Here is a 25,211-nt window from a genome sequence, read left to right on the forward strand (position 1 = left end):
AATATTAGTAACTACATGTACACCAATTCTCGAGTGCTTGTCAATTTGAGGGTGGTTTTGTATCTTTTCTGGACAATTAAGTTTAGCTTTAGTTAGATTGTGTTTTTTTTTTGCAAAGGAAAAATCAAATTAACCAGAATCCCTTTAAAAACCTTGATTGTCAAAATTTCCCCAAAAAATGTTTCAGCCAATAGCATTTCAAATAGAGAACCATATGAACCGACCATAAGAATACTTTTAAACTACATATAGATCAATATTACAATAAAAAGATTTTTTTTTCATTTTGAGAAGTGCTATGAACCATTTCCCAAAGGATTCCCTAAAGAAGCACAACAAAAGTACCAAGTGGTGTACGTTTGATATTGCTTTCACGCTCAAAATGAATATGACAAATCCAACAATGAAAAGGTGTAAGTGAACAACAGACGACGTCTGTCCTATTACATTGTTCATCCAGAAAGTGCCACCATATTGTCTATTTTCTTAAGATAAAACATGAAGTCTTTTTGAAAAGCTGGAATATATATCACCACCAAGCATTACCTTTTTAGTATGCCATACAGACGAAAGTAAACATCCAAATTGGGAATCATCTATCATATTTTCTTTAAAAATAAATCAGCAGTGAGTGGTGCTATGGCGGTGAAATGGACTATAAATATAATAGCGGGACAGAGACAGAGAGAGCAGCATATATGCTTGCCTTCTAGTAATGAATTAGTGACGTATAGAGTGACGGGGCCTGACGTCACAAGTGTTTTGTTACCATGGAGACACATGAGGAATGTGTATTTGCCAGTGAATATTGTGGGATGTATGTATAGGAGCATGGCATATTTGGATGCGAGATGGTAGAAGGAATAGGACATGCTTAAGGCGTGGATCAGAGGTTAGAGTATCGAGATCATTGGATTACAGCCTGGAAAGGAATGTACCACCTTTTATAACGTCAGTATATTAGATGGAATAAATAGAGTAAAAGGAAAAAATGTGCATTAAACCCTTCTTAATACCTACATGTACCAAGCCTTACAGCCAAGGAATAGGAACATAAAATATTATTTCCAGAAATAGGAACATCTTAAAGTTTCATATTCAACAATACAGAAAGTTTTGAAGAGATATAGGACCACATGTTTTAAATTATAATTTTCTTTTCCCCAAAAAATGAATGAAAAAAGGACCACTCGGCAAGGATGCTTTCCTCGCCATTCATTTCGAGAAATTCGTAATTAGATTTTTTAAAAAAATGTTTGTCACCAAACTGGAAAAATATAACCAATGAAGAAGCATATCTCAGTCGAAGGTGATGTGATGCAGGGTAATATTCTGAGTATTATAATCTACGTGTTTTATGAACAATGAAATATCAAACCATGAAAACAAAACCAACAGGAACATGATGAAACGCAACGACTTACCATAAACGCGTGAGGGTGTGCGCCGGTCCGGGGTTCGATCCCCGGCCGCGGCAAATAAGCCCTTGAGCAAGGCATTTAATGCTCTTTTATCCTGTTTTCAAATAAAAGGAAATCCTATATGCATTATTTGTAACTAGGTGTGTTTCTTTAAAAAATATATAAAAAAAAGTGCGCGCGTGTGCGTGTGTGTGTGGGGGGGGTTGTACATAGGGGTAGGTGAGTGGATGAGTTATCTAATACAGACATACCTATAATCAAGTATGAAATATAGAAACGGAGACTAGGGTCGTTGTAAAAATAAATAGCTGAGATCAGTTTTAGACGAAGATTACATTAAACGTATTTATTAAAAACCAATTAACAGTTCGGTGAAAAATACCAATAATCTGACAAAATAGTGAGAAAGGGAACAATGCATTTAAATTGAAAGAAGTACAAACTTTTTAATAAGAATGAAATAAACCGATGTGATAACAACATCCATAAAAAGAACAAGGATAAAAAAAAGAAGGATCCAAAATAACGGACATACTAATGAAACTTGAAAAACAATGATTCAAACAGCGGTGAGACACGCCACTGTTGTTTACTAGCTTTAAAGATAAATAACCTTGATGAAATGTATTCTGGTGGTTGATATTTTTTTCTTATTCCATAACTTCATCGCTAACGACAATCCGATTTAAAATGGCTTCTTACGAAGGTAAGACCTCTATATCGCTCTTCCTTCTCCCCTGGTTCGTCAATGATACTAGAGAGTTTTCACTCTGCGATGCACGGCGGATTTATTAACCCCCAAAATGTATTCAAAATGCCTGTCGAATGACAAAAAAACAGCTGGGAGGCTTTTGTTGTAAATCAGTTTCTTCGTAAGTTTTGGGGCTGACGGGAAAAAAATGCATATATGCCATTTGTGCAGATTCCAGGACGAAACTGCTGCTCTGATTTGCCAAATTTCGACAAAGACTTCTTGGTTGTGTTTGTCATGGTGGGCATTTTCTATGTTCTCAAATCCGTCGTGCGTGGAGAGAAAACTCCTTTCTTGCTGCTAAGAAGCGATACGACTCATGGGGAGTTGAAGTGTTGACAAACCAAGAGGATAATAGTTCTTCCCGGTTAATTTACCCAATTACATTTTCTCTTTTTAGAAAGTAACCATCCAGACAATAAACATCACAACGCTCTGATCACGTCAATGTTTTATGCAAACCTCCGACTGCTTGATAGAATATGAAATCGATTTCTAAAAAGAAATTGAATATGCACACCCACACGCACATGTTATCCATCCCAAATATTTATGGACCTAAAAAAATTATGGAAAATGGGTTACAAAGGAAAGAGAATTTTTTTCTAAATTAGCTTTAAGATTTCCCTATAGAAAAAATGAAATTATGAAGGTTCAACTCTCAAAATATTAAACGAATTAAAAAATACAATACTTGTCACATGACAGTATTCTACATCATGACGATTTGAGAAATTGATCTATAAAATGTATTACAAATTTACATAAGTGCTAACCAGCACTAAATCTCTATTATTATCATTAGTCAATTTAGTACAAATTTTGAACGGCAAATTATTAAGATAGAAATGAAATTTTCTGCATATTGTTATTCTTCATAGTGCGACATGTACAAGCTGAATCAAATACAGATTCAGTTTTCTTTATTTTCTTTTGTAAAGATATCGAATAGTTAATATCTTTTCGATTGATGTCAGTATGTCAGTCAGGAATGTCAAACCGTGTTTGCTGAAAAAAAATGACGAGAATGAAAAGATTATAAAAGGAGAAAATACAAATAATGAGATGAGAGATGGAGAAGAGCGGTGCAGAGGAAGTCTCAGGGAGAACTACATTATAGTGAGATAACATAAGTGCGATGGAAAAAATGAATGAGACACGGAGATGAAGGCGATATTTTCTAATGGATCGAATTTTAATCCCGAAATGCCCTTGAAACGTAAGTGTTCTTTGAAGCTTGAGCATTCTTAAAGTGTCGAGGCAAATATGGATGAAATTTGGCGGCTCATTATGAGCAGTATCGAGTAACAGAATCTATAATGGTAGATTGAATGATGAAGGAATGCTAGGCCCTAAAGAAAGGCATAATCGGTTTGAAATGACATAAAACACTCGAAAAAAGATCATTCATACCCCTTCCTGTTTCATTGTGGGATATAATGTAACCTGTATTAAATGAGGTGTATGGCCAATTTTCTTTCCCGTCCAATGCAATTATTTCTCATTGTATGTTACTTGTCTTAATCCACACATTATTGTTATGCTGTGTTTGAGCGGGACCCCGTTTGAGCGCCCGGTGCATGCTCTCTGTTTTTTAAAAGGCCCACACATTATGTATCAATAACTGAACACATTGTGAATATGGGCTTACCCAAATAATGTTGGTAAATGACCGACAAAATTTGTCAAAATTAGCCGTTTTTGGTGGTTAAAATTTACCCGAATAAAGGTGGCATTGAATTATTGATCATTTCTATCGACCGGACACATATTCAGAAACACATTGATTACTTTAACCATTCTCTTTTTAAGAGTGTGTATTTTGGTATTGTGTTTACACATTAATGTGGAATGAATAAAAGGAAATGAAATGAAAGGTGCACAGTGGCGAATGTTGATTACGAAATTTTGGTAGTGTGCAGTGTTGAGTCAAGTAGTGGAGGTTCAGTTGGCAACAAGCGCCATACCAAAACGCCTTCAATACCATGACAAAAGTTTAAATATGGCGTCAGAACAATGCGTTTTGTTTTTCTTTTACACTGGAGTCACAATTAGGCAACTTTCCATTTTTAAAAATCAGTAAGGAAGAATATACAGGTGGTGCTCTGTTGTGTTTAAAGGCGATGTTTGATTGCGCCAATTTGATGAGAAAACTGAAATGTGAATTGTGTTGAGTTGGGAATATTTTTTTTAAATACAAAATATAAGCATCAGGACGGAACATTAATATCACAGCCGTATTGTGACCTGAAATATGGCTTAATTGCAGTATATTATCACAAAAGCATGGCATCCCAGTCTGAAGCACCGCAGGAATCTTAGGCCTATAATCTGTCCTAAAAAAGGAAAATAATAATTAGGCCTAATGTCTCGCTTATTCCATGATTGAATCAAATAGAATATCGGACCATCATCAACCATGAACTTCCTCCAGAAGAAGGAATTCCATATTGTAAAATCAAATAAATGATATTCTAAGACCTTTCGCATTGAATAGCGAATTCGTTCATTACTGTATTTCATAGTCCAGCCTTTCATATATTTCAAAACTAGAGCAATCGATAAAACTGTGATGTGCACCAAAATGCCACAAGCCAATAAATAGCACGAGAATGCATGACGGTGTGAAAAGATGGACTCCAAAACGGAAATTATGAGATGCTTGTACTCACATTATGGAGTGCCGTCCATTAATTTATGCATGAACTTACAAGGCAAAAAATAAAATCTTATAAAAGCTTTGGAAAAAGATGGCGATTTATATTATCATATTTGGGCATTTAATTGTCCCTACCCCCTTTATCAGAATGACCTATTCTGACAAGTAGTAATCATCATGGTTAGAGATATTATTCATTTCTACACCATTTGGAAATTCATAACTTTCCATTCGTCTGATTTTGTTCAAAATTTCATATTAACCTGCTCCATTGATCCTTCTTTAATTTATTTTAAAATAGTTTTGTATTGTCTTTTATCCGGGGCTTTGATTCTGTTTTAAATATTTTGCAATTCGATGTTCAACATGTCTCTTAATTTCAAGTTAACAATATGAAATTAAGTCGGGACATATATCAGCCCAGCAGAGATATTTCAAACCAAGACCTATTTTGATAGCTTTTTCAATACTTGGCCAGCAAATGGTACAAGATAAGCTTCTTATTGGAGTGTTCTGCCCTACTTTTCCAAAACCGCCTTAACAAACAAGGGTAATGTAACTAGATTTAGTGACGGCGGTTTCCTGGCAAAACGGTATAGCTCACCTCCTAGTCTAGTCAAAAGCGCATAGTTGTTGCTTTTTATATACATGTAAAGGAATCATTCTTGACATAATCGGGGTGTGAGTGGTCACAAATAAAAAGATCTGAAAAAACTGAAGAGTGTTGAAAAAGTATGAAATAGAAAAAGCTCCCAAATTTTTTGTACAGAGGAAAGCCAAAAATAAGCTGAAATCAAGCTGAAAAAAATCTGAAATCCGTTAAAAATCTGAACTCTAACACCCCTGCATAATGAATGCTATTATTTGGAGAATACATATAAAACATATGTAATACTAGTAATGAAAGAATATCAGTAATGAAAATAATGGTGCAGGACAGTAATTATAACAATTTAAAACTGATAGTGATACGGGTTATCTAATATTGCTATATTTACAAAAATATTCTCTAGTTTTGAATCATCTTATTTCAAATATTCCCAGAAAAAAGATGATCTGTTGCATGGATCTTTTCATATATGTTGGATAATATGTGATAATTATTGATCAGTTAAAACTAATCCCTTTTGCTTTCACAACCGAATTCATCTTCAAATGCAAATTACTAATTAAATACTTATTGTACTAAGTACCATAAAGAGCTGAACCAATGATCTTGATTGGTGGTTGTGAGTTTTGCCATAAAATGTTACTTTATATATTTTTGTAAAACCTCCTTAATAATACCCCTCTGTATGCATGTTGTGATTTTATTTTTTTTTCTTGCAAGAATGTTGCATGTTTCAGGTTTGTAAAGTTAAAATTAAATGCTTCTGGTTTCATGATACACTTGACTTACAGATCTCTAATCATTTTTCAACGCATCGAGAGCAAGACAAAGTATCCAAGAGGTATACAAAGATGAATTATTTGAACTTTTATACCCATTGTTGTAGTATGGAGTCAAAGTCAGGTGATGAGCGCTTGGCTACCAATGTAATAAATGTTTATCAACAGTTTAACAATTAGACATACTGATCCCTTCACCGATTTATTCAAACACTTTTAAGAAGAAAAATCATTCCCATCTGGGCATTCATTATCCTTGCTTTTCAAAGCCATAGTATTTTTAATCTTTAAGAAAATTTACACAGTACTATTAATGATATCATGTTCAAGAAAATTTGATTTGTATACATAAACATCAACCAATTTACAAGCAGGCCTACATGTTATCTTTCTGTTTGTGGTGAATAGAATAGTACAATATTAATGATGTTCAATGAAATACATCATGATATATTACATGGTGCTCCTTTAATATGGAAATTGATAAATTATTGATGAGAAAAGGAAGATGATAAACATTATGAGAAAAGGAAAAGTCGAGGTCCCGATTCCACTCAATTAATGAACGCAGAAATAAAGGCAAGATATAAACTCACAAGCATGAGATATCATAATTGATATGTTCAGCTCTACAATTAAAAGAACATACCACATGAAATTATCTAATTCTGATGCATTTGCAATACATGATTATACATATATATTTCTATGAATATTAACAAACTTAACATAAACATGGATCAACTTATAAACATAATGTGTTCTGGTGAATTAATTTAAAAAATATATACATGTTCAACAATTGGAAACCTTTGTGAAAAATTGTATATTGAGTCTTTATACATCATACATGTACCTTACCATTTTTCAATTCTGTAATTCTGCCAGAAACCAAACATTATTTTTCAGTTTTTAGTAAATTAATTTACACTCAGTAATGTCAATGGACATACATGATGTGCTATGAAGAAAAACTTCAATTGATCTCAGTGACCATGCACGATGCCGTTGCAGTCAGACAATGCAAACATTTTGCAAACCCTTCCACTCTTCCAATTCTCAGACGATTGGTAAAAGATCAGACCATAAATTTGGTTGTCACCTTGGCAAAGCCGGCCCGTGCCCCCCCCCCACTTTGAGAGGCACAATTAAAATTTGTAATGTAAAAATGCTTTTTAAACAGAAGTGTGCCCCCCCCCCTTTTTTTAAAGTGAAGACCGTTTTTGATGCTTGTCAAAATTTTCTTCAGGAAAATGTGCCTCATCTTTTCGGAAAATCCTGGATCCGCCCCTGGATCCACCTACAAATGTTTTCTTCTTCAAATACTAATAGTAATTATACTATTTTTAATTTAGTTTAAAGATTCAATATAATCAATCCATATTTCCATCAGTTTGAAACTCTTTTAAAACAAACATGGAATCTAGTAATTTCATTTTGTCTTGCCTCCATTGTCACCTGCCTCAAAAAAACCCCCCAACAAATCACCCTTCATAGGAATCCAACCTTGCTTGTAAATTGTTGTGTGAGCAAGGCGAAAAGTAAAACAGAATGGTGAAAGTTTGAAAGAATTTGGACGAGCAATAATTAATTTATGGCTGTCTTAAATTGAGATCACTAAGACTACATGAATGTAAATATTGAAATTGGCAACTGGGTAAATTATGAGAAATGGTAGGGACAATCTCACCATAGACCATGTTTTATCAGGAATTTGTGGCATTCTCCTATGTACATTCGTCCTCAAAATTATTCATACCCTTGTTGATATTTGTGATTTTTCATGTTTGTGATGAAATGAATGCATTTTATCAAGTTTCTCTAAGATTTATGTGTGACCTACTAGTGAAAGAATAACAACAATGCACAATTCAAGAAATTTCTCTTTTCAGGTGTATTTTATTCATAGATATTCAAACAATGTCATGTTCAAAATTATTCATACCCTAGGTTTTCTGAGTCCAATGTCTTTCATTGATAGTCAATAGCATAGCCTTTGTTCTTTACGACTGCTTCTAGACGATTCCTGTAAGTATCCACAAGCTTCCTGCACGTCTCCTGTGGGGTGTTGGACCATTCTTCCTTGGCGTAGGCCTCGAGCTGGGTCAGGTTGGTCGGGTTCCTAGCCATCACTGACTTTCAGGTCTCGCCACAAGTTCTCGATCGGATTCAGGTCAGGACTCTGACTTGGCCATTCTAGGACGTTGACATCATGGTCCTTGAACCATTTCCTCACCAGCTTGGCGGTATGCTTTGGGTCATTGTCTTGTTGGAACTTCCAGTTGGGGCCAAGCTGGAGTTTTTCGGCAGATTCCTTCAAGTTATCATCAAGGATCTGGATGTAATCCTCCTTTTTCATGATTCCTTTGACTCTAGCGAGGTTCCCTGTGCCACTGGAAGAGAAACATCCCCATAGTAATATGTGCCCACCACCATGCTTGACAGTCGGCACAGTGTTCTTTGGATTGTATGCTTCCCCTTTCTTCCTCCAGACGTATTCAACATCCATATGGCCAAATAACTCCAACTTCGTCTCATCAGACCACAGGATGGTTGACCAAAAGCTTGGATTTTGCTTCAGATGACCTCTAGCAAAGGCCAGTCGAGCCTTCCGGTGTTTCTTCCTGAGCAACGGTGTCTCCCGAGGCCTGCGTCCATGGAGACCTCCTTTGTGCAAGACTCGCTCGATGGTGGACCGGGACACCTTCGTCCCTGCCCGGTCAAGCGTTTCAAGTAGGGCCTTGGTTGTGGTCTGGGGGTTGTTGTGGACCTCTCTGCAGATTTTCCTGGCAAGTTTAGGGGACACCTTGCACTTCCTGCCACGCCCACTAAGGTTCTTCACAGTGTTGTACCTCTTGTGCTTCTTGATTCCGCTCTGGACTGTTGCCACAGGGACATCATACTGCTTTGAAATGGCCTTGTAACCTTTTCCCTCAATGTGGGCATTCACAAGACGTTGCCGTAGGTCCTCACTGAGCTCCTTCTTCTTGGCCATGATTATCAGAGACTGAGAATATCCAGAATGCTTTCCTCTATTTATACCCTTTAAGAAAGATGCTATTTTCCATCATTGTTCAATGGCTTGTTTAACAAAGAGGGTATTTAATTCATTGGAACATCTTGAAATAACTATAGAACAAAAAATAGCACATTCCCAGACAGTAAAAATAATGAGCATTGTCATAAAAGGACATTTTTGTTCAGGTATTGGCAAGGGTATGAATAATTCTGAACAAGTGCAAAAAATAACTTTCGACCCTATCTATTATTATGCTAATGAAGACTTGCCAGCTCATATGTCAAATCATGCATAGCAACAAGCAGACAAAAGATACAAAGAAAGTTACATCATAATAGCTTTTACAAGTAACGAATCTACCAAAGAATGTTTTTCCACAAGGGGTATGAATAATTTTGAGGACAACTGTACCTATTCCCCTCGGCCAGTAATCAAAATATCACACAGGTAGCATACTACTGTATGTTATCATGAAAGAAAAACATAAATTAAAGACATTTTATGTATGGAGTAAATGGAAGAGTAGTACTTGGATTACATCACTATAACAATAAACATCACAAATGGGGCCAATTTGAAGTCCCCATTCATGAAGGTGTGAATATCAATTTTTACACAAAAATTCTTAAATTTCTTTTTGTTTGTCAGTGTTGATAAAAGATTCACCTACCTATTGGTCTGATTTTTGTCCCCTAATAGCTCCATGATACAACTGTTTATTTGGGTTGGATTCTAAATACTCTCATTATGAATTATACTTTTCCTCATAAGAATAGTAAATTATGTAAATTACATGTATTTAGCTTTGAATCAATGACCATGTAGATGAATCAATATAAAATCACTGCCCTCCAACATAATGATGATTACAGTGATTAATAATGGGCATCGTTATTAAGTAGAAATCAATTGTCCTTGTAAAGCTGACAAAGAAAGAAAGAAAGAAATTGACCTAAATCTGATTCTTAATCATTAGATACTCTCACTATATCTATTCTTTATCTTCAATTCCATGAAATACTAATCACATTTGAAAATCTTTTATAGGCCATCTTGCAAGTTGAGAAAAAATGATACTGCATCATAGCTAAGCAATCAAAATGCAACCTTACATTACACCCCTCCTGCATGAAACCTTAGAATCAATCAGGCCCAAGTGAATCTGTTTTTATCAGTGACTCACAACTACAACATGACACATATAATGTATTGGACTCTCAATTATTTTTAATATCATTAATCATTTAATTTTTTAATATCAGTTCAAGTTGAAATCAGATCGCTTACAGGTAAGATTAAGATTCTCATTGTTTAATAAGCATCTGAATGTAATGTGCTACAACTGTTTCTAAAAATTGATTACGGTAACAGATAAATTAACTTCCACTATGTTATAAACTCACCGGGAATATTTGGGTTGTACATGTATCAACTAGCTCAAGGGTCATGAAAGAAGACATGAGAAAAGTTGTGTGTACTTTAACTGACACACCGCCAGAAAATGGCCAAAGGTATATCAAAACATTTTGCATTGTTCCACAAAACACAAGCATGACATTCATGACAGACCGTATTGATAATTATGTGATAATCCAAAATTCTATTGCACAATCAACTGCTAAACTGTGTTTTTAGAGGAATGATCCTTCACCAAGATTCTCAAATTATATTTGCTTTGGTAAGTTTAACTTTCATGACAAATCCTTTTCTTTTTCGACACAAATATTACAGAAAAACAATTGCATTTGTAGTAATGTACCAAATACATGTAAGTTCATTTTCTAAGAGCTAACAGCATTAGATGTTGAAATATTATGAACATCTTTAGAGTGTGGGAGATTTCCATCAGGTCAATCTGATTGACTCAGATGAGGGAGGAGTGCTTGCAATGAGAGGCATGCATAGTCTACAGACACAGACCCTAGTTGACACTGTCATCAACAGGTGTGTCATGAGACAAGTCTAGCCCTTATTACAACTTAACCATAATAGTAAGGTTGAGCCTTCAGTGCAGTCCTATTTAGTTCATTGCGGCTTCTAATTTAGACCACTTCCCACAAACAAGGAAGGGGGCAGGGTCCACCAGCAGTGCAAACTATAGCATTTATGGGGCAGTATCTCAAAATCTTGGTACAGTGTAGCCCCTTGCAAAGCTCTTGTCATGACCATCTGAGCCTGAACTACTGAGTTTTGTCAAACTTTATTTCCTTTGTTTAGGTATACCACTATGTTCCAGTAGGTAATGGATAGATACATCATTTATCAATGCCCTACTGCAGAACCATGCAATAGATGTCCATTAAAAGGAAGATTTTAGGTTTGTAGATATTTTTCATACATTCTGGTTGGTCTCAAAATCAGTGACAGGCATAAATGGCTCAAGGTCTCTTTTCATCTGTGTCACATAGTAGTGGAACGGTTCCTGATCATCACTTTCTTTAGTCATGGTTATTTCTACGAAGAGAGAGAGAGAGAGGAAGAGAGAGGGGATTAAATGTACTACTCATAATACTATTTATGATTAAAAAACATGTCTGTACATTTTAAATAATAGGCCTTTACTTTTTGAGTTAGTACAATCAAAATATCTCTTTAAACAAGTGCCCCCCCCCCCTTCTCTCTCTCTCTCTCTCTCTCCCTCTATATTGAAAGCAAAGATCTGCACGAAAAACACATTTTTGTAGGGGTTACTATTCCCCCAAATGATAGGAAGCAAATTGTAACAGATATGCTTGATTAAAACAATAAGTATTCCATAAGAACAAAGTTTCAAAGGGAGTTTGTGAGCAAAGGTACCCCCTCCCGTCATCCATGTTTCTTTCTGTCTTTTTATAATAATAATAATAATAATGATAATAATAGGCATTTATATAGCGCCATCTATCTAGAAACATTCTATTCCGAGGCGTACAAGAAAAGAAAGAATGAGAAAGTTTGGATGAGTGTCAAAGTGCCAATAACTAATAGAAAAGATAAGATTTGAGTTCAGATTTGAAGGTCTCCAGTGATTGTATAATTCTTAAATTTAACTGTAAATTATTCCAGAGAGAAGGTGCTGAGGCTGAGAAAGCTCGTGCACCATATGCTACACGTGTCTTGGGAGTCTTAAGAAGTTGCTGGTGTGATGATCTCAGGCTTCGAGCTGGTGCATAAGGTGTGACAAGGTCTTGTAGATATTTTGTTGCCAAACCATTTTACACTTTCCAGGTGAGAAGATGTATTTTAAATTCTATACGCTTCCGAATTGGCAACCAATGTAATTTTTGGAGAATTGGTGAGATGTGTTGATATTTTGACGTACCAGTTAAAACCCTGGCAGCTGTATTCTGAGCATACTGAAGTTTATTAACATTGCGTGAGGTTATATTAAAAAGAGCATTTCCAACATCTAATCGAGATAGTACAAATGAGTGTATAAGCATAGCAGCAGACTTATGGTCAAGGACTTTATGACTTATTCTCCAGGAAAATGTGAAGGACTGCATCCCAACTCTGCTGTTCCAGTGTTGTACAATACAGGGTCATTCGAAACTGGAATACATTTCAGTCAATACAGTCTTTCACAGCTGGGAGCATTGTGAGGCAATGGGGAAATGGTGGCAAGCATCCTGATTTATTGAATAAACTGATATTTCTCTATGGTATTTTTTTATAGAAAATTACTCTTCAAGCATTTCTGAATTGTCAAAAGAGCCAAAGGCTCAAATCCAGTTTTGAAGAAATATAATACTAGAAAAGAGATAATACAGGAAATTGGAATCAGGGACGAGGTAAATAAAAGTTAACATAAAATAAAAATTGAGAAATTATATCCAGTGCCCTCATCTAACAAAGAATTGTGATTGATCGAATCAATATGAAATAAAGATACATGTAGCCAACAGAATAAGAGTTATGAAACTTTGATGAGGGGTCAATAATACAAATCATCATCGAGGATCATGTAACATTCCAATCTTTAATAAGTGTAGTAGACTTTGAGTTGTTTTCATCTGTTGATTATTTGTAAGAGTTTGAATTTGCATCTTTGGATATGTACATTTAAATCACCCTAAAGGAGTTTATGTCTCTTTAAAGAGGACCCTCTACAAGCTCCGCTTTATAGCAGCCTCCTCCATTTCCAACCTGATATGTAATAATCTTGCATATAATTTTTGTACAGGGATACTTAAAATATGTTTTGTTAATTATATGTCAAAATGTACAAACCGTATTGTAATTGTTGAAAATGGAAATAAACAAAATGAAATGAGACATTGAACTGAAAATTAATTCTAGTAGTGGAAAAAAGGTAAATTCTCAAACAGAATCAAGCAAATTGACCAGTCAGCATACAGGTCCCAAACTCTTCTTATGAAGCCATCTATTGCATCCTTCAATGATGGACAAAGGAAATTTAACTGCTTTATTTCTAATCCACCTATCCCCTGTCATTCATGTAGTAAATTATATAATTATGTTAATACAATAAAGTTTGTTTCGTATCTTAGGTTAAGCATTGAAGTGGTTAGAATCCTCTGTTTTTTCCACTTACAGGGCTGTGTTCAGGCCGACCCTTTTTCAATACATTTGATCAGATTGCAAGAATTAGCAAAATTGGCATTCTGACTGCAGACAGATCTGTTTCCAAGCAACGATAGATTAGTGCTTTGTCTGTCTACTCATGATGTTAGATTAGATTTCATTATTTCATAATGTTGCATAAAGCTACTATGTAAAACCTTCAGAAAAAGGCGCCGTCAGAAAAATGGTGCCTTTAGTTTCGCTCTGCTAGATGAGATAAAAATATAAGAATAAAAGAAGCAATAAGGTGAAGAATTGGCAAAAATCTGATGGATAATAGAATAAGTTATTCTTTTTATTTTTTTCTTTCATCACTGGCAACTACATGTGTACTCTCTCTTACTTGTCTATCACAAAACAGTGAAGACTTCACCGGCTGGCCCTGAGGGAATGCATCGTCTTTACTTCTTTTAGTCTTTCATATTCAATTATTGTCGATAGAACTTCCCCCAGTTACATTAAATCTTAGATTCATAACTACCAACATTCAAGAACCTTAGGGTTCGTATCTTTTGCAACTTCTGGTTTCAAAAATATCATGGAGAGTGGGCCTTTGCTTATATGCAGGGCCGACCCTATAAAATTCTTCTAGAATTTGGAGACCTAGATGTCAGCAGACACCTTCAGGCTCAACCTGAAGACATAGAATTACACTGGTGCCTTTCAACAGACAATGTATTCATTTGTGAAGTTTGAACCTGTAACAAATGTCTTTTTTCCCCACTTATTAGCTCTGACACACCTTGAGCATCTCATTAAGATGGAAAAAGCACTATACAAATACAATGTATCATCTTATTATCATCGTTGTTGTCGAAACGAAATTATGACTGTTATTCTTTGACTTTGACAAATTAAAAAAAAAATAATAATCCTACACTTACATTGTTTTGGGGTTTACCTGTTATTTTCTTAACCAACTCATGTCAGGTTTAGGTCCCCCTGGTATCTCTCTTACTCAATATGAAGCTCATGAATCTGAGCTCTTACACAACAAACAGACATTGGGTTGAATAGGTGAGGAAAATATAACTTTGTATAAAGGTTAAATGGTATTCATCACCAAGCTACAATAACCCACCCACATATTCCCCATGGTAACAACAGTGTAAGATATTTCAACTGTTAAGTACGTAGGCACTTTACACTCTAAGTCTACCTTCATTTGTTTGTTGGTTGTTAGTTTTTAAGTTCAGTAATTAACTGTATGTACAAATTGTTAAAAAGCATCAAATAAACCTGAACATGAAAATATAATTTTCTTGGATTCTATGATTCAACATGTTTATTCTGTCAATCTGCAAAATGTAGTAAATGGTTGCTCTCAACATGCTGGGGAAATACCCCTGATTTTGCACTCATACGTAGCCATATTACTGTCCCTACTTCTGTGCTAACACAACCCATAGTAACAATCTCTTTGAGAATGAATTTTTCTTTCTACATATCCCTTTCATTGTTATTTGTTGCAGTATCATAACAGTATCATTAAGCTTTGACCCACCTGTAGTTTGGTTGATGCTCTCAATGAAAGGTCTTGATGTGAGTTGGTATACTGAACTACTCTTATCACCTCTACCTCCACACTGTGCAGTCAATCTCCACACACTTGGTAACTGACTATAAACCAAACATAAAAGAGAAAACAATATATCATGAAAGCATGAAAAATCTTATCCCTTATACACTGTGACTTCAGAAATGATGAAGGTGTTCAATATGCAAAATAAACTGCCAAAGTAAGATAGAACACTAAGTATGTTGATTAAAGACCACTACAATGACAAGTAAACTTGAAAGAAATCCGAAGTAAAAGAAATACTGAAAACTCAATTCAAATGAATAAAAAGAGCCTAAAACTAAAAAAATAAGACATTACTTATGACATTGATGATGTCACACTTACCTTGTGTATATCATAATATGAAATAAAACACAATATGGAACATCTCATTTATCTCTTCAAATAAAATATCATCATGGTTTTAGTTCTCATAATTTCCATCCAGTATATTCACATCTTCAGTTGATAAAAACTATCAGAATCAAACTTCTAAAATTTTATTTTAAATTCAAACACAAACAAGTTGTATAGACCTCTCAGTACAATCAACACTATATTCAAATCTAAATAAATGACTGTGTAGATGTCAGCATGCTTTCCTATACATTCAACTCATCATTTATTTTTATATTATCTATTCCATGAAGTAGGTTTACTATGAACTGCCTTTTTAAACTTAAAGTGCAATCTCCCACCTTAAGATTTTTATCCTTGCAAGCCCAGAAAATCAAGTTCAATCATTATGTTTCAGCACATACATGTAATTGCAATCACCGTGCCTTTACCAAGATTGAAAACATCATTCAAAATTTAAATATCTTTTTCTAAATTCAGGGTTTGATGCATTTTGATCAAAGCTATAATTTACACAAAGATAGAAAATTAAGCTTGAAAATAAGAATCAGAGTAAGCAAAGTTAGGTTTGAAGTTGAAAGTTTGGTTTAATAAGAAACCAAATTGTTTCAGATAAGAAAGCAGTTGTAAAATGAATGTAAACCATCTACATGTACTTGGATAAATAAACCAGTTCCTGAAATAATATTGAAGACCATGTTAAGGTGAATGTCTTGTGATGTGATGCACAATTAATATTTCTTGTACTGCACTTTACACATTGGGTCCAAAGTACTCACAAATAGAATGTTATTATATAATCTGAAAACTTCAAAATACACACACAAAAAAAGATGGGGTTTTAATGCCCCTCTGAAAGTTGCTAGTGATGGAGACTGGTAAATTGTAAGTGGCAATGACACAAGTAACCAAAATTTGAATCTACTTTTAAATTTCACCCTTTTTCATTCAGGGTAGACATAACATTTTACTAATAAGCAAGATTAGGCTACATTTTTGTCTCTTTTTAATATAATTACTTTATCAAAAATTCATTTATTTTTCATGTGCATGCTTCCTACGTTCATTCATTCATTTTCCCAACGCCATACAAATAATTAGGGTTTTTTCACTATTGTGTATCTAATTGATTATCTTTTGGGAGGTAGCTGATGAACTGATTGATTACTTTGGTAAATTCATAGATCTACAAAGTTGTATCATCACATGTACAGGACTTTATAGGGAAAGAATTCTAAACTTGTCAAAAACCATCTGCAAAATCATCCTAGACCTTTTTAACAAATTCATTTCAGTTTATGACCTCATTGCTTTATTGCTTTCTTGTACTGCAATTTTAGCAGGTGTTTTGGATATTTATAGTTCCATATGCTGAGCTGAATATATGATGCAACTCTGTCTTAAGCGCTGGCTGATTAAAGCAGTTGCGTCCATGCAACCTTTTCATCAGATTATGTAGAAAAAATATGCAGTAACCGGCCTACACAGTACGCCCCAGGGTAGGATCAAAAGAGGGGAGGAAGAAAGGAGGTTTTCTTTAAACACATCTGCTTCTAGTCGATATTGTTGACGCAGAATGATCCCATCAATTCATTAAACACTCCATTTCCAATATCCCACTATTATGGTAAATGGGATGAATATGACAGTTTTTAATATAGAATGTTTACACTGCAACACTCCACGAAATCTACAAGAAACATGATTTTTAGCTCTCTATTGATAATTATTGATTTTTATTTCTTCCCACAACACCACTAGAGGTGTGTGGTGAGAAAATTTTGATCAATGCAACACAAGATGCTGAAAACCATTTCCTCCTAAGCCTACATGTATATGCCTACGGAATATGAATATATGAGGAAAAAATCCATCTACCTCGTATAAGATACCTAAACATTGATTTTACTCCATGTAAATTTCCATTTACCGGAAGTGCTTAAGATAAAAGGGGAAAAAACAGAAGGGAGAGTCTTCATAGAGGAGACAGGATAGAAATATAAAAGATAACAGGAATGCGAAAGAAAGATTCAGGAGGCAGACATGGCAGTAAGAGTGAGAATGACATTGCCAGAAAGAGAGAGAGAAAAAACAAGGCAAAAGCAATTTTGTGTCTTGCCCACTTATGAAAATAACCAGAAATATCATGATTTGTGAGGGCACGCAAGAGGATTATATCGAAACTTCACTGTGAAATGACTGGGATGGAATAACACTTGTCATAAGAGCCTTGCACGTAAACTTTAATGTTGACCTGAAAATGACCTTTGACCTTACCATGTGACCTCCAACTGCAGCATAACATGCAGGTCGCCTAAGTACATCTACCATCCAAGTTTGGTTGAAAAGCGACTTACGGTTGCGTAGTTAAGAGTCTTGCATGTAAACTAAAACATTGACCTGAAAATGACCTTTGACCTTACCATGTGACCTCCAACTGCAGCATAACATGCACGTCCCCCAAGTCCATCTACCATCCAAGCTTAGTTGAAAAATGACATACGGTTGCGGAGTTAGGTGTCATAATAGAGTCTTGCATGTCAACTTTAACATTGACCTGAAAATGACCTTTGACCTTACCATATGACCTCAGACTGCAGCATAACATGTAGGTCCCCCAAGTCCATCTACCATCCAAGTTTGGTTAAAAAGTGACATACGGTTACGGAGTTATAATCTTGCATGTAAACTTTAACGCTGACCTGAAAATGACCTTTGACCTTACCATGTGACCTCCAACTGCAGCATAACATGCACGTCCCCCAAGTCCATCTACCATCCAAGTTTGGTTGAAAAGCAACATATGGTTGCGGAGTTAGGTGTCATAAGAGAGTCTTGCATGTAAACTTTAATGTTGACCTGAAAATAACCTTTGACCTTATCATGTGACCTCCGACTGCAGCATAACATGCAAGTCCCCAAGTCCATCTACCATCCTAGTTTTGTTGAAAAGCGACTTACAGTTGTGGAGTTAGGTGTCATAAGAGAGTCTTGAATGTAAACTTTAACGTTGACCTGAAAATGACCTTTGACCTTACCATGTGACATCAGACTGCAGCATAACATGCAGGTCCACCAAGTCCATCCACCATCCAAGTTTAGTTGAAAAGCGACTTATGGTTGTGGAGTTATGTGTCATTACAGGTTTGTGACGGACGGACGACATTTGGATCCCTAAGTCTCGCCTTCACCTCTGGTGGGCGAGACAAAAATCACAAGCACACAAATGGACAAAGAGTAAAGAGATAGAAAACAAGATAACAGAAGAGAGAAAGAAAGAGACATATTATAGATAGAGATTAAAAAAAGAAAAAAATCAGTTCAATTCCATGGAAATTCCCAATTCATTTCACTATCATCTGCATTTCTTTCAGAGTTTCAGCTCTAGACTAATCTAACATGACACCAGTGTAATACAACCACCTAGCAAACAAACCATATGCTAGTGTACATAAGTAACAGCGTTGTAAAAAGCATCCTGGATGACGGGGGCAGTGTGGTAAATAGATGGTTGGATGTGAGTGGCATGACTTCTGTTCTAGAGTATCAAATCAGACACTCTTGGGTCAAGCTGCTAGTAGTAATCACTGCATCTCCGCTCAGCCCATTTTCTTGTAAAACACTCCTGCCTGGGATACACCCACACACCATCCCTAAATGCCATATTGATGGCAAGGCAGTTGTTTGTCAAGCACCATGCTCATTATAGTCTATGAATCATAGCATTCAGTTACAGCAAACTCGCCTCGAATGCTGAAACCAAATACAGATGAATCCAGGCCTGGATGAATCTGGCACAAAGGGCTATGTCTTGAAAGTTCTACATGTACAAGAACGTCTGTGTAAAATAGTTTCTATGACGTTTGCCCACGAGTATCAATGCTCTGGTGGAAAATATGCAAATAATCCCAAACTTAAACCCTAGCACTAACCATTATCATAATTCTTATATTGTTTGGAAGAAACCATAAAATATTAAACCAAACTCTATATATTTTGAAAAATTAAGGCACAGGGACGGCATATACAAAAAATTGCATAGATAAGGAAATTCACCATTTTGCTGTATCAAATTGGTGTGTTGCCGAAATCTGTTGAAGAGATAGAACGAGTACTTTGGTAGTATCCTGACACAACAAACAGTGTTACAGAAGAAACATTCATGGAAGTACATAAAGCTGTCCATTATACATGACTGGTGACCTTTCCTGTGCTAAATCATTTCTATCAACTAATTCCTATTCCCATCAGCTTAAAGCTTGTGTATAGTTTTGGTAAATCCACCAAAATGCACCTATCACTATTTCAATTCATTGCTAGCTAATATGAATGGATATGCCCTATAACAGTTATGATGTGGAGGATATGAAATGAAAATGTGTTTTACAGGATAAATTTTGCGATTTTACATGGAAATTGAACTTGATCGGGTCACCCGATCAAATTAAAATATCTGTGTGTTTTTGTCTTTCAATTAAATCCTATTCCAAATCATGGAATGGGCTGAAACTTTCAAGATTTGTTCTTTGTCTGTAACTTTTGGATATCTAATCACTAAATTTATAAGATAAGTGCTTGAATGCCCATTTTTTTTTAATTTAAAACAAGCATCGCCGAGAGAGGGCGCTATATATCCAATATTTGAATATTTGAAATTTTCTCAGAGAAGTGCAGTTGGAAAAATATCTAACGGTCTCTACGCTTCAGTAAGACTGTCATATTAGATGATATTCGATTATCAATCACACTATTGACCCTTTACCAAAGCTATACACAGCAGCTTTAAGATGAAATGTTATATTTTTAGATAAAAATTTTCATTGTAACAAGTATTTGAATGCAAAATTTGCTAATGTCCAGATTTGATTAGTTCCAATTATTAACTCCACCTACTGTATAATAAAACAAACATTTGTGTTAATAGATTTTGGCACCAGTCACATGCAAAGTTGGGTATAACCTATGAGGAGCTTAATTATGAAACAGCCCCCAGCCATCTTAAAATGTCAATCTGCCCACATACCTGGTACTCTAATGAATAATCAAAGGCAAAAACTTTCAATCTCTTTTACTAAGACTAATAGCATATTAGTAATTCAACAGGGGAGTGTTATGTGAATTCAATGAATTAAAATTATATTGGACTGAATTAAATTCCTAAGAGTGAATAGTGACTATGGCACAAAATTGGAATGAGATGACATTCTAAAAATGGTAAAAAGCATTTCTGGATCAATACTCTTTTAAGGCTTTAAGACTCCTACACAGTTTTTCAAAATGGTGACACGGAGTAGAATGAGGAAGAAATATCAACTAGTTTGGGGATTCAGCAAGAGTTAATATTTTTCAACAAGACCAATAATTTTCAACAGGTTAAAACTTGCTTAACTGAACGATGCTGTTGATGAAAAATGAGAATCTGGCTCGTTCAGACACAGCACGATAAAGCTCAGCACCATATTCCATATTTCCCAATGAAGTACATATAGCATGTAGTAAAAGATGTTGCAGAGGTGACCAAATAAATTTTTTTTAAAGCTGTTTTTCAACACATGTAGGTTGCATTTCAGTTTCGAGAATTAATAATCAATCAAACGCATATTAAAGGGGAAGTTCACTCTGAAGAAAACTTTGTTGTAAAAATAGCAGAAAAATTAATAAACAATATTGGTGAAGGTTTGAGGAAAATCCGTTAAAGATTAAGAAAGTTATTAGAGTTCAAAGTTTTGTATTTCTGACGTCATAAACGAGCAGCTACCTCATTTGTTATATAAAATGCATGAATTTCAAATTTCGTATGGTTCCTGATGACTTAATTTTGTTTTCTATTCATGATCGGGTGTGAAATGATTTGTCTATTGATATACCAAAGGTACAGTGAAAACCATTTTCAATTTTCTGAGAAAACAACATTTCATTGATTTTTTACCATTCGCTATGTAGGAATGCGGCTCGCATATGACGTCACAAATCAAGTACTTAAAATTCTAATAACTTTTTAATTCTTTGATGAATTTTTCTCAAACCTTCAGCAGTATTTTTTATCATTTTTTCTACTATTTTTACAATAAACTTTTTGTCAGGGTGAACTTCCCCTTTAAAGAGAGTTGGTATATCTCTAGATGTAGGTAACGTCAATGAAATGAGAAAGAGCAGAGACGCCTGTGAGTGATCACCATTAAAACTTTCAATTTGAAGTGTACATGTATGTTACAATGCCTATATTCCCAAGCCAGGTTATCTCAGTGATACTTTTTTTTAATCATATGATATTTAATCATTGCTTTTGGTAACAAAAAGAAAAAAAATCAGTATCAAATGGACTACCTTCTTGAATATCAGCAATGAATGTCATTTCTACCACTCACACACTGTCCTTAATAGGTGAAATTTTCCTATTGATTCATGGATAAAGAGTGGAGGTATGAAAGACTCTCTCTCACTGCTTAAACGATCTAACTCTTTCTTCAATTTTTTCCTTATGAAGAGTTAAGACTCCTAACCTTTACACAACAGTTGCAAATACCACGCATCCGGCGATATAACTGCTCCTGGCATTTAGCGCTATTCACTGACTGTTCTTTCATTTTTTCCCCAAATTCCTCTACAATGGAGGTATGCTATTATGATTGAATATGACTGAAAATGAAAATGTGAAGAAAGCAAATTATCATACAATCTCATACATTTCTCTTATATCAAATAGAAACAACTGATAATAAAAGACAAGTATTTTCCTATCTTCCATTCCGGGTACAATATGTGAACAGACAAGGTATGTCAACCATTCGTAGGCCCAGAGGGTTACATTACCGACTTGGAATGCAAATGAAGGTTCAAGATCAATAAACCATCTATCTCTATTATCTTGGACATATTATTCTCATGACAGGTAAAAAGTCATGGCCCCATAACCCACGAAAAGGTTGTGTTCAAACCACCATTACTTTTCCGCAAATATCCACAAAAAATAGAATCCTGATGAACTTGGATGATCAATAACGTCTTATGAAGTTAAGATGCTTGATACATAATAAAAAAAGGTTTGATCCATACACATGCACATTTATTCGTATACTATTTTTTCAATATTCCAGTAGTGAAAAAAAAGGGGAATATCGAGAGATTTAAAATTCTTTCACTATTTAAGGAGGACAATGAGGAAAAGGAATGCTCTTCATATTATGCTCTCAATAATCTAGTTGTGAAAAAATGGGGGAATATTGTTAGATTTAAAATTCTTTTCACAATATTTCAAGGTGGATAATGAGGAAAAGGAATGCTCTTCTAATAATGCCCTCATATCATGTATTATTACCTGAATGAGGCATTTTGGAGACATGATATAAATGCATATTTTGTCTGTCTAACTGATTAACTCAACATAAACTACGTCACAATGGCTCGGTCAGCGATCAGCTGAATGAAGAGTGACCATAATATTCGTACACCCCTCCTCCCCGAAAAGAGTAATTTTTCTACTGCACCTACGTACAATACTTAGCGGTCCATAATATCCGTATTCCGAGCTCATCAATCCCCAGCACATTTGTGGATGCGTATAAAGAGATACGCTTCATAAGGATCCGTGCACCGACAATATACGTCATAATAAAGACAACGCTGGATCCGAGCGCTTGTAAGTACGTCATAATGGTAAAGTGCAGAATTAACACTAGAGGCTTGACCAAGGTAAGTCCAACAATTTAGTTATATAATCTATCAATATGTTAATTTAATGTACCAGAAAGTGGTAACAGGTAATAATATTGACTGGCGTTACTCTCGGGAGATACCAAAAATATTTCACTCACTAGACCCATATTGCCCTCGTCTGCAACTCGGGGCAATATGAGACTAGTTTGGGAAATATATTTGGTATCTCCCTCAAGGCCAGTCAATATAATATAATCATTTAAAACAGAAAAAGCTGTAAAATGAAATTTCAAGCCTGATAATTTTTACGAAACCCCATCCATTCATTTTGATTTGCAGTGCAAGACTCCAAGTGTCTCTTGACCAAATTGTGTCAAGTTATTATAATTTTTATAATTTCAGTAATTCAGAACAAACACCTGTTCTGTGGGACAATATAAATTACATTTTCAATCACTTCAAAATAGTATCTTTTACAGTAAAACTAATGACCAGAACTAATTGTTGTCTTTAATCATTTGCTAGTGGGTATCAAGCTGTAACACAATACATATTATTCTATGATCATGTTTGCTTGAATAAGAATTTCCAAGTGATGCACTTATTGCATGTTGCTAAGAGCCACTATTGAAATGAACCAGTGGATACATGTAGATGGGAGTGGATGTTCCAAGCAATTAATTTGCAACTTTAGGACTGTAAACATCATTTTACATTGGGTTAACTTTTACCATTAAAGCATCACTAAATGAATTGGTTGCAAGAAGTAGAAGGAAATTCCTTAATCATTTTGCAATCAATTGCAAAACTTGTGATTGATTGGGTGACTTAAAATTGAATTATGACTGATTTCAATTTTTTGTAAGGCCCTATTAAATGTATGTTGTCATGTTGCTGAAAGAAATGGAGAACCAACACTACCTCGGAACTCATGCATACATATGCAGATAGTCAATTTCATTGTAAAAGCATCCATCATTCAAAACAAAAAGGTCCTTTCAATATCATCCTTTAGCCGGTGTTGCAGGAAAATATGTGCAAAAAATTGCAAATTTCTGTTGAAATTTTAGAAGTGATAGATGAAATTTAAAGGTAAAGTCCACCTCAGAAAAATGCTGATTTGAATCAATAGAGAAAAATCAGACAAGCACAATACTGAAGATTTCATCAAAATCGGATGTAAAATAAGAAAGTTATGACATTTCAAAGTTTCGCTTATTTTTAACAAAATAGTTATATGAACGAGCCTGTTACATCCAAATGAGAGAGTTGATGATGTCACTCACTCACTATTTCTTTTGTTTTTTACTGTTTGAATTATACAATATTTCAATTCTTACGAATTTGACGATTAGGACCTCCTTGCCTGAAGCACAAAATGTTAAAATAATGGAATTCCACATGTTCAGGGAGAAATGAAACTTCATTTCACTTGACAATGACGAGAAAATAACAATATTTAATAATTCAAACAATAAAAGACAAAAGAAATAGTGAGTGAATGACATCATCGACTCTCTCATTTGGATGTAGCTTGCTCGTTCATATAACTGTTTTTGTAAAATGAAGCAAAACTTTGAAATGTTATAACTTTCTTATTTTACATCCGATTTTGATGAAATTTTCAGTGTTATGCTTGTTGAATTTTTCTCATTTTATTCAAATCAAGTTTTTGTTGGGGTGGACTTGTCCTTTAAAGCATATCAGTTCATACTCCTTGTTGCAAGATGGAGACCAGCTATCAACTACAGATTTTTTTATTGAAGGTCAAGTCCACCCAAGAAAAAAAGTATGCTTTGATAAAAGAGAAACTTCAAACAAGTATTTCATTGAAA

At 34.9% G+C, this 25,211-nt stretch overlaps 1 protein-coding gene across 2 annotated transcripts in view; it reads right to left on the reverse strand.

Moving 5' to 3' along the window:
* Positions 1-25,211, reverse strand: part of LOC121411071 (protein zwilch homolog) — an 83,247-nt gene that overhangs the window by 4,366 nt on the left and 53,670 nt on the right. Inside the window, exons 13-14 of one of the 2 annotated variants that reach the window (XM_041603562.1) lie at positions 15,307-15,422; positions 9,482-11,693 (exon numbers count right to left, since the gene is read on the reverse strand). In XM_041603562.1, the coding sequence (XP_041459496.1) occupies positions 11,572-11,693; positions 15,307-15,422 (238 nt within the window). In that variant the 3' untranslated portion in view covers positions 9,482-11,571. Of the gene's footprint in view, positions 1-9,481; positions 11,694-15,306; positions 15,423-25,211 lie in introns of those variants that run through there. The other variant, XM_041603563.1, reaches the window with a different exon arrangement.

The sequence above is a fragment of the Lytechinus variegatus genome, chromosome 3, assembly GCF_018143015.1.
Source record: "Lytechinus variegatus isolate NC3 chromosome 3, Lvar_3.0, whole genome shotgun sequence".
In the NCBI taxonomy this organism is placed as follows: domain Eukaryota; kingdom Metazoa; phylum Echinodermata; class Echinoidea; order Temnopleuroida; family Toxopneustidae; genus Lytechinus; species Lytechinus variegatus.